This window comes from Alosa alosa, chromosome 1 (assembly GCF_017589495.1).
Source record: "Alosa alosa isolate M-15738 ecotype Scorff River chromosome 1, AALO_Geno_1.1, whole genome shotgun sequence".
NCBI classification, from domain to species: domain Eukaryota; kingdom Metazoa; phylum Chordata; class Actinopteri; order Clupeiformes; family Clupeidae; genus Alosa; species Alosa alosa.
This window is the reverse complement of record NC_063189.1, coordinates 42,035,425-42,046,429: the sequence shown is the minus strand read 5'-3', so window position 1 is coordinate 42,046,429 and position 11,005 is coordinate 42,035,425. Positions and strand designations below refer to the sequence as shown.

At 40.5% G+C, this 11,005-nt stretch overlaps 1 protein-coding gene across 3 annotated transcripts; it reads right to left on the bottom strand.

Annotated features, from left to right (window-relative positions):
- Nucleotides 1–4,852: 4,852 nt before the first annotated feature.
- Nucleotides 4,853–10,017, bottom strand: LOC125301891 (nucleolar protein 9). Of its 3 annotated transcripts, none has more exons than XM_048254748.1 (12): nucleotides 9,946–10,017; nucleotides 9,308–9,548; nucleotides 8,972–9,208; nucleotides 8,540–8,764; nucleotides 8,245–8,355; nucleotides 7,953–8,094; nucleotides 7,651–7,843; nucleotides 7,375–7,515; nucleotides 6,966–7,094; nucleotides 6,329–6,541; nucleotides 5,321–5,426; nucleotides 4,853–5,118 (listed from the first exon to the last, which is right to left on the bottom strand). In XM_048254748.1, the coding sequence occupies exons 2-12, from the start codon at nucleotides 9,507–9,509 to the stop codon at nucleotides 4,964–4,966; spliced, it is 1,854 nt and encodes a 617-aa protein (XP_048110705.1). In that variant the 5' UTR covers nucleotides 9,510–9,548; nucleotides 9,946–10,017; the 3' UTR covers nucleotides 4,853–4,963. The 3 variants fall into 3 exon arrangements, with proteins under 3 accessions (XP_048110705.1, XP_048110696.1, XP_048110687.1); XM_048254739.1 differs by having other exon boundaries at nucleotides 9,909–9,969; XM_048254730.1 differs by lacking the exon at nucleotides 9,946–10,017 and having other exon boundaries at nucleotides 9,308–9,865.
- Nucleotides 10,018–11,005: the final 988 nt, after the last annotated feature.

Here is an 11,005-nt window from a genome sequence, read left to right as displayed (position 1 = left end):
CACTTATGGAAGCGAGATAAATGGTGCAAAAATCCGTACGGAACACACATAAAACCCACCAGGGCCGCTTAGGCTTTGGGCGACCAGGGACATTTAGCGGACAAAGAGGCAGCCCGACTGTATGCAAATTCCCTTAATAGGGATTAAATGAAGACTGAGTGTCAAAAGGGGAGTTACACAAACCAGGTCAGAAGAAAGACTTAAAACCCCTAGGCAAGAACATATGTGATATCAAGACAAATATTTTATCAAAAATACACAATATTGTGTTTTCTAGATTAAAAATGGTGTATGATGGAGGTCCTTTAATTGTAAGTTGAATATTTACACATGAACCACATCAATATGCTGCCATCTAATGGATTTTTCCTGGCATGACACAGAAAATGCCATACTGAAATGACAGAAAAAGCATGCAATCTGACATGAAAATTGATGTCAGATCAATTCAAAACAATAAAACGTGTTACCATAATGAGCAACAGCATGGTACCCTTCACCTCTTTTTTCACAATATTGAAATACACACAAGCATGCACATATAGTACAATACACAGTACAGCTTCAGATGACCAACACTGACCAGTTGTTCTGACCTTCAGTAGCAGCTTTCCCTGGTTTATTATGGATCTAGTACTTACGGTATACCAGATGTATTCAGACATTTGTACTCAATAAAATGTCCTCCATGTCCTTTTCCTGCCATCCCTCCGCCTCTCTTTTGGACAGGGACTCGCAGATGGGTTCCCCTTCAGGTCCTGCCCAAGGCCTCCTCCTATAAAAACTGGGTGTTCTCTAGCACTGTGGCCATGTGTATTCTCCCTGAGGGTTAAGCCTCAGGCTTTCAAAAGTGCCTAGAGATAATTAGAATTGGGATTTCAACAGTACATAATCCAGCATAGAGCTACTGGTCATTTGGGTGCTGCTACAGAACTACCTCTGGTATAGCCACTATTGTGGGATCAAGCAAAAATGATGACCTCTCTGACCTTGAAAAGACCGGCTGATCGATTACTGTCCAGTAAAGCAATGATCACTTCCAGTCTGACCTATCCAATCGCCTCTGTCAGAATCCTCCAATATCCTAAAGTGGCTTACTACAAGCCTGTAGCCTACGATGGGATCAAGAACTAAGGCACTCTAAGAACTATAAGAGGAAATGGGGGAAATTACAGTTTAAATCTGGTGTAGGAGGTCATCAGTGGGAAGATACTGTAAAGTGATAATAGAAGAGGCAGAGAGTGCAAGATTACATTTGGCTAAATAGTTGAACTTAACTCTAATTCTCCTCCCACTGCCCCTGTGTATTCTCTAAGAGGATTCTGATTTTATGATGAGCATGGTTGTTATTCTCACCATCATTGGCTGAACTTTTTTTTATTTCTGTCAATTTATATGATGGCAATTAATGGTAATATATGGCAGATGAATAACTACTATGGTCTCCTGCTGTCTTAAGCTATAGGCCTAAATAAATATTTTTTATGTTTGATCTAGAGAGCTTCACTCATTTGCTATACTTAAATCCACAAACCAATATACTACTACATTTATTTCTATACACAAACACAAACACACACACACACACGCATGCACGCACACATTCACAATAATGACCACTGTAAAAACTTGTGTGCTTGTGTGAGCCAGACTGGCTAATGAAGACCAAGGTTTTCACTCCTAAAGCAATCTCCATAAAGCATGCAAGGCAGCCTGAGGGAAGAGATGGTGCAAAAGAAATTAGGGGTCAGGGAGCAGACTATTTTACACACACACACACACACACACACACATCAAATCAAAGTGCAAAAACACAAAAGAATCATTATAGCACTATGGTTATGTCTAGATTAAGCGCTCTAAAAAAAGATCAGGGAAAAATAAATTCATAAGGGCATGACATTTGATACAAAAAACCCAAAACAAAATAAAGTCAGCTGATGGATCAAAACAAATCTATCTTTAGCATAGCCTTTGGGTTTTAGGGTTTTCTACTAATCCTTGTCCTCTCCTGTAAGTGCCTTTTCTCATGCTGGGGATGGTTTATAATAAGAGTATATTCTAACTGTGCTCAAGTGAAGATGAGGGCCCAGCAAAGATTGGGGCAAAGGTGGGAACGCAAATGCCCCGAATTTGGCTCCGTACCGTCTCCGTCAGCTTGGGCAGCTAGATAATCAATAGACTCCAATTTGATCTCATTTGGGGCAGCTCTGAAACACTCCTGCTGGCTGGCATTGATTTCACTGTCTTGTACCTCTTCCTTTATGCTGAAATATAATGGGAGTGATATTGGTAAACTACCATAGCCTACCGTATTCAATATTCAAGAAAGAGTCATAACATTTGTCTTCCAATCTTGTATTAAAATGATATATAGTTACAATGGTATAATGCAATTTTACATATTTACAAAGCCATAAGTGTCTTTCTTTATAAAAGTTGTGCATATGCTTACCTATTTGCACACAGCTCAGGCTAAAAGACACTTTTTTTTTTTTTAAATAACTCAAAAAACAACACATAGTCTATAAGTTTTCTCACACTTGCTTTTACTTGAGTAATCCAAAGCATTTGCTCGTCCTGTTACTTTCCACAACAGCTAGGCTTTTCCAGGTGATTCTACAGAAGTAGACAGTAGGGTTAAATTGCAGAGTGTAAATTCACAATTAATCGCTACTGCATTTTGTTTCCTGAAAGGTTAGAGTCCTATCATAGAATAGAAGAGAATAAACAGAAATTATTGGTGGCAAAGCATTTCACACATCAACATATTCAAATGCCCACAGTTGTCAAAATGTGTATACACAGTTCTAGGCTTTCCATGAGACAAACTTGGACAATGACACTGAAATGTCTGGACTTTGACCATAGTTTATTAGTATGGTGTAAGGCCTACTTTTGCGGCCAATAAAGCATCAATTCATCTTGAGAATGACAGGTACAGTGGGTCGGGGGATTTTGAGCCACTCCAGAACAATGGCCTAATCTGTAAGTGATGCTTATGGAAAAACTTTTCCAGACAAAAAACAAAGTGACTCCATAATATTCAGATCTGGTGGTTGCGCAGTTAAGATGAACTCACCAGAGAGCAATACACACTGTCCACAGCCCAACATTTGCTCTGCTGGCATCATTGATGCCAAATTGACAGCCCAACCATAAATATTGAAAATGTGGAGCTGAGCTCCCAACAGGTGGTTTTCGAAACAGCAGGGTGCACATCTTATTCTGCAGTGAGCTGGGAAGTTTTTCTTTTTTGTTTTTCACCTCGGATACAAGTCTAAGAGCTGCCCTCATGCATATTACAACTTGACAGGTTGAAGGCCAACCTTAACCTCATGAATTTACCAGGAACTTGCCTCAAAAGCCTCATTTTCACACTAGACACTAATTTCCAATGTTCCAAAAACCTAGGCAATCACAATCACTTATCTGGCAGGGGGCGGGATTTATAAGATGACAGACAGAGCAGTGCATTCAACACAACCAATAGCTGCACTGATAGCGACGGTGTTAAATAGATATTACAGATTTTTCAGTCGCTAACAAGCGTTTGTCTAACCAGTTGTCACATTTTCAAAACTCTAAACACAATTAGCATAGCATCAGTCTTTTGTGGCCATACCATTCACAAATTTCATGTCGTTTTCACACAATATGCAGTCAGTGAAAACATTTTCACAATGCTTACATTTTCTTAACAAACTAGCTATACCTCCCAACAAAATGATGGATTGTTTTTGCAGTATTTACGAATGTTAACACACAACAAAATAGCAAAAAAATATTCCAAACTTTAGATACAGTATAAAAACCTCTGCTTCTGCTGCCAAGCGGTGGATACTGTAATATCAGATGCGATGTTGATGAAAACATGTGGCCTAACTCTGAAGATCGCAGAGATTAGATACAGTAATGTTGTGCTTTTTTTAGTTCCCCCCCTTTTTATCTGGGCTTTTTGCTGTTGTTTTTTTGTTCAGAATGCTCTTGTGTGTTTCATGGATATTTTGTGTAAAAACGTTGGATAGCATGTTTCTCATGCAAATACCTTTAAAACTGAAACATAAAAGTCTATGCCGTTTTTGTAATGTCAACAATAGCCAGTATTTTGAAACCTGGTGTACTTTGATTGACTGCATGTACCTTGTGAAGTGAAAACAAGTGTTATTCTTTGACAGAATAATTTCATTTTGAGTCAGATTTCCAGTGTTTTGGTAAAGTTAGTGTGTGCAGAGAAAGATGTGTTAGTATATATTTAACAAAATGTGTTTTTGAGAAAAAATTATCCAGCTGCATTTAAAACCTTTGTTTACAAGAAAGATTTGATTGCTGCACTTCTGAAAGAATTTCGATCTCAAATGAAGATTTGAGAAGCAGTGACTTTCGATCTCAAATGAAGATTTGAGAAGCAGTCTGGTGTTAACCAGGCTAACCTAACATGCAATTTCCTACAATGTTATCATTGCAGTGCAACATAAAATGCTAGGACTATAGACCCTTTTCAGAGCAGCCACTTTGACATAAAATAATTAGGCAAGCACAGGTGTTACTACTAATTATTGTAAAGAACTCTCAGTTCAGTTTAAGTGTAGCAGAATCAGAACCTTAATTGATGTCATTAGTAACCCTTGGGCCTGCCATATATGTCATGTCAAAATGGCTACTCTGAAAAAGGTCCATTCCAAGGCTGAGCTGAGGAGTATAAATGAAGTACATTTATTGTGACATAGTCAGGTGTTTAAATAACGAATGTATGGTGTGTTATTGATCATATTACACCCCAAGTCAGAATGAGACTAGCCTACTACACTCTGATGGTACAGTGCTTTTAACCAAAATCAGACATGTTCAATTGAAAGACAATGGGTGTTTTATTGAACAAAATATGAACAGAATGAACAGAATATACTTCCCAAGGCAGTTAAAAAAGTAATATCAATTCCTTTATTGTCATTCCTGAATGTCACTCCAGGATGTCACTGAACATTTTCCTCTTCTTTGATTCCCCTGTTTGAATTTCCATCCAATGAGCCTTTCTCTTGCCGAAGTGTGTAAGACCAAATTTGGGCCAAATGTGTCGCCCAAACTGATCTGATCTTAGTTGGGATTCACTGGGAACTGAAAGAGAAAATGAGAAAAAGAGAGAGGTCAATCATATGTTAAATAAGCTATAAAAAAAAGGTATCAATAAAACAGACATCATGCTTTCAGCGGAGCGCTTTTGAATCTTTGCCAATAGGTGAGTTTCCATTGCGAGCGTTCGGGGTAAAACCTAGGAGGTGGGAACTTGTCCAGGAACCTGCTCTCACTCGGCACTTACCAAGTTCCTGTGCAATGCTCTGTCTTTGGCTCACGGTGGCGCTATTCCACACCGCTTCTAGCAAGCGACTCCCGTACCTAGAGCAGGCCAGCTGGACAAATGTACCCTGCAAAGAGAGGGCATCTGGATGAAGGAAATATCACCACACTACTGAAAGCTGTCAAGTTTCAGTCATAACTGCATTAGTGGAAAGGTAGGCCTGGTGTGTTTTTCAGTTGCTAGTAGAGGTCGTTCCCCCCACTATTCTGATTTGTGTTGTGTATCTACAATGGCTTATATAGCTGCCATTTAACCCCGGCATATTTCCACAGGCAGCAAATCTACCTTCAAAATGACCAGATCTTTATCTGATATTTAACTATAACTCTGGTCTATCCACAAACCATATACAACCCCAAAACAGGGGGGATGTTGTGTAAAATGCAAATAAAAACAGAATGTGATAATATACAAGTCTCATAAACCCATATTTAGCAGCAAAAAGCACATAGACAACATTTAAAATGTTGAAAATGAAAATTTGGACTATTGCATGGAAAAAAAATTGGATTTCATTTGATAGGGTAGTAGAACCAAAGACTTTATAGAGGCGTAGACAAATCACTAAAGGGAAAATGAATATAGGGCTCTGTGAGGGCAATCCCTAACACTAAAGATGGCAGAGTTGTGAACTGGAAGTCTTGCCCTAATGTAAATTCGTAAATTGTAAAAACGTACCGTTAGAAACGAAATGTTTACTTCCCCTGTCACCATGGCAATAGCCATGTTGTGGAATTTAGTGTATGCACAGTGAGCATGTTAATGCATCTTTTTTAGCCTTATGAGTGATTTTACAATGTTCAATTCATATTTAAACATGGATTCACTTGATGTACTTTTGAATGTCCATATTACCTTCCTATGAGGAGTTCATTTGGATATGAGCGTGATCTTTTTACTCAATAGTAATTGCCCGTAGGCGTTCCCGAGTGGCAATACTTGCCTACAAGGACTTGGCTAAACTCATACCTCCATTTTCCTGAGAATTTTGCCCTTGCCCTTGTCACTGCAGGTGGTCACTAGAGCCTGCAGGGCGTGACTGCCGAGCTGGTGGGACCCGAGTCCCTGGAGCTCTGCAGGGCTCAGGCTGTGGAGGCTGTTCATGAGCAGAGAGCGGTCTTTGAACTTCGCCAGGGACTGCACCAAACAGGAGCCGTGATAGCATATGGCCTCCAGGGGGCGCTACAGAAGCAAACAGATTGAGATACATTTGTTCATTTTTTTTAGGCCATGTACACACCAGATGTGTTGTGTGTGTATGACTGCAGCAGAACTTCTTGATTTTCACAGATCTTTATGAACAGCTTGAGCTGTAATGCAGGCAGTATCACTGCTCTATCTTGGTAACAGGCCTTACACGCATTACATGTGCGGAATTTCTAAGCTGCACCAATAGGACATTTTTATCCAAAGTATACATACTATACATGTCTCACTATAGATCTGTGTTCCCTAGGTATAGGTGCACCTTTAGGTGCTACTGCACCTTACTCCCGCAGTTGAGCCACAGAATTACAAAAACACTGACAATTGATCAGATGCTACTGCAACCTTTTTTCCCAGTTGCTGTACATGTTATGGTCTTCATGTGAGTGTCTTTGAGTACCTGTGGAGGTGGGGCGTCCCCTGCCGTCTCCTCCTCTGGTGTCGGGTAGCACAGCTCGTAGGTGTACAAGGACAGGAAGAGAGGAAGAGAGGCGGCGTGGCGGGGGGCAGGCTCAGCGCAGTGGAACGCCTGTGGAGGGAGTGGAGGGGGAGAACACTTATTATCCATCAAGTCATTCACTACTCCACTGACCATTTCGTAGGTGTTGATTATGTAGTTTCCATGATAAAATTCTTGTCGGTGAAGAACTTGGACCCGGCCACTGGAATCACCATACTTCAGTTCCAAACCAGAAGGTTACACTTGTCTTGCACGTCACCTTGTCACACTGTGAGCGAATGCAAAGACGTGCAGTGGCCTTCCAGAACCTGACCTTTGCAGTGGTGACCGCTGCAGTGGTGGGTCTCACCTGTAGGAGGTTCTGTAACATCGGCCCCTGCGTTTCCTCTCGCTCCACACAGCTCTTGGCCAACTGGACCACCACGCCCATGTGACCGGCGGCCATGATGGCCTCCAGACCCTCCACTATCTCATTAAACACTTTAGTGAACTAAGAAGAACACAGCAACAACAGATTGGTTCATATTAATAATCTGGTAACCAGAAGGCATACAGGTTAACTTAAGATGTCAATGTATGATGGACTTAAATTATATTGTTGAAATGGAGGCAGTTCATGTCATACCACTTTCAGCTCAGCAGAGGCTACTATGAACTTCTGTATGGGGAAGTTTGCAATGTGATGAAGGGCAAGGTCCACAAGCTTTGTCTTCAGGTGGTCTTTGTAGAGATCACGGAGCAAGGCCTTGTGGGAAAACTGTATTACTGTTTCAAGCAGACGACTTGACGTCTGGTCTTTAAAAAACACTATAAGAGGACTAAAGCAGACAAGAGAGAAATGATAGTGGTTAAATCTCAACTCTATATTTTGACAAGAAATAATAATAATAAAAAAGTGCAGTATAATTATGTATGAATAGATCTAACCTGACTCCGGGAGCAGAGTTGATACCAGTCAGATATTCCATGATGCTTTTGTTGATCTGTTTTAGGAGCTTTGGTCTTTTTCTGTGACAAACTGTCAACATTGTCTGGAGGACTGGGCTGGCATTACAGTCAGTTATACACACTGGGCAAGACAAACAGATATCTTAGGCAAAAGCATCATCAGCCAGAGGGCTGTAATTTAAAACATTATGGTTCGATGTCAAATGTGGAGATTATAAAGCAAATGATTCAGAGCATTCCCTGCAATCATTTTGGTTTGGGAAGGACATACCATTGACATTCTCCAACAAACAAGCTGAAAGGTTCTTCAGCTCGTACCAGAAAGAGACAGGAGCTTCGAAGTCTGTCAGTGTGATGGGGGTGCCATGTTTATGTTTTCCACCTAAAACCAATCCATCAACATTGAGCAAAAATGAACATATTCTAAGTACTACACATAATTAAACCATTGGTTTCTGTATGAGCAGACATGAGCTGCTTCTCTGGCCATGGACTATTGTGCATTTAAAAGTTGTGCAGTAATACAAGCAACTAAATGGAGGTAAGTTGTCCGCGACTTTACTTGCCTGGACGAGAGTCTGTGCGTGCAGGGCCCACACACCCTGCCAACACGTGCACCAGTGTGCGCACCACATGGGAGCCGTGTGTGTTCCTGATGAATTCCAGGAGGTTCTCTCTAACCACGTTACATATGGACAGCACCTGCTCCTCCAGCATCCCACAATCATCTGCCTCCTTGTTGTCGTAGCCGTCTGTGGTGGCTGGCTCCTCTTGCTCAGAGGGACTGTTGTCTGGGAGACAAGGGGAGATAATCATTTTTATCAACTCGACTCATTAGAGAAAAATTACAACACCTGGATATATATATGTGGCTATCTCATCGAAGTCAATGATAAGACAATCATTTATAGTGTTATAATATGACCTCATAAAACAAGAGACACTTTCACGTTTACTTTGAGCTTCCATTCATCCTAGTAAGCCTAGTACTGCCTCACCTGTCCATCTGGACATCTGTCTCAGAGCACTCTCCATCACATGTCCACCACAGCGGTCACACGACACAGCTTTGAACCCCGCCTCAGCCTCTCCGGCGAGTAATGATAGGACATGCCCAACCTGGGCAACACTGGCAAAGGACAGCAACTTCTGAAGGGCGACACTTCCCGTCATGTCCATGGCAACCATAGTGGCCTGTCCCTCCATCTCTCTCAGCACATTGTCAACAAATAGAACTACAACACATCACCATGATAAGTATTAACAACTTTGTACATTCTTGATGGTGTTTCATAAATGCTATGCTCCCATACATACTCTCCCAACTGACTTACCTTTTTCCTCGTCCCCATTAAAACCCTCACTCAGCAGGTCACTGACTCTCCGAAAGTAGCCCACGGTTTGAGCGTCCAGACGTTTCCTCCCACCTCCCCCTGGACCACTGTCGCTTTTCCGCTTCTCTCCATGTCCAGACCATTTATTTTTGCTCCCTTCTTTTGGTTGCTTCTTTGGACTTTCTTCCATCTTCTCCACCATATCTGGTGTTCCTTTGTATATTCCCACCGGGTGCCGTGACTGTTATCGGAAACAGCATGCTAGTTGTTCAAAGGTCCTTCACAATCATTACAATCATTCCCTTTGCTGAATACTCGCTTATCGAAACGTCAAATTGCTACACCATGAAAAACACGGTTCAAAAGTAGGGCAGTAAAAGTAAAATAAAGTAAAGAAAGGTCTAAACCTAAACACATGGCCAACTGTACAATATAGAAGATGCTGGATAGGATAGCACAATAATGTAGATACCAACACGAATAATAAACGATTACATCAATGGCATGGGCTATTTATCAATTGCATGTATTGGCAAACAGTTGTAACAACAAAAAAGTACATATTTTGATCAATTTTACAGACACGAGTAATTTAGCCTACCTGGCAATATTTAAAAAAAATGAACCACACCACTCACATGTTTTCGTACTCGCGTAGAGATGACGTACAAGGTCGCATTCAATCTACGTCATACTACTTTCTATCGCCCCCTGCTGTCCGAGCAGTGGAATGAAAATGTAATTCTGGGTCATTGATAGCAGAAATGTAGGCTAAATATGCAAACACAACGCCATCTGTTTTGTAGGTTGTTTAAGTGACACTAATAGCAATGGCATTGAAATGTGTAGGCATAGTAAACTTTCTCGAGACAGTATTCAGTGCAATTAGCCTAGCCTATCTATTTCTAATAAATAGGCTAGGCCCTATACCAGTTAAAGTTTCAAACCAATCTCAACTTTTCAAACAAACACAACTTTTACGTAACATCTGTCTGTCTCATCATATGCTTCTTTTGGAATAATGTTTCCCATGGTTAATGTACACGTGTTTACAACTGCACACACACACATTTCCAAGGTTTGTGTCTTTCCCCCCCAAAACTCTAGGCCTACACACAAATTCAACTATTGCTCACACAAAATGTAAAATGCCTCATATCTCTTGCAAAATGAAACATTGCATTTAAATTATTGTAAACGCATTTCAAAAGCAAACATTTGCCTCCCATTGTAAACACTTTTGTCATAATATATATATTTTTAGATACATCATGTATGTGACTCTAAACATAAAGCTTTTATGTCTTTCAACATAATCTGCAGAGGAAAGTCGAAATATACACAGTAGCCTAAACAAAGCACTATTGAAGCCAAAAATATTTATTTTCCAAATAATTTGCTGTTGTGAACTCAATACACAAGACAAAAGGAATAGCCTATACAACAACCACCTCCAGTTTGACAAAAAACAAATACATTTTTAAAAAGCTGAAAAGCTTTTGTCACTCTCTGTTAGATTTTTGTGTGTTACAGAGGAATGTGTGTGTTGTTGTGCAAAAAGTGTTTTATGAAATTGAAAACGGAGTCAAAGGCTGAGAATTAGTCTATGATTTGGCAGATTTGGAATGTGGTGATTATGTTTGAGTGACAGGTTTCAATTGTGTGACATGCAAATATTTTGTGTGTAAGCAGTTGAAA

What these genes read in the sequence shown, in the direction of transcription:
- LOC125301891 (XM_048254748.1), bottom strand. Translation starts at nt 9,509, where the DNA reads ATGGTGGAGAAGATGGAAGAAAGTCCAAAGAAGCAACCAAAAGAAGGG. An exon ending in CCTCTGCTGAGCTGAAAGTG is followed by an intron (nt 7,516 to 7,650) that starts GTATGACATGAA and finishes TGTTCTTCTTAG; the next exon opens with TTCACTAAAGTGTTTAATGA. An exon ending in GGGACGCCCCACCTCCACAG is followed by an intron (nt 6,542 to 6,965) that starts GTACTCAAAGAC and finishes TTGCTTCTGTAG; the next exon opens with CGCCCCCTGGAGGCCATATG.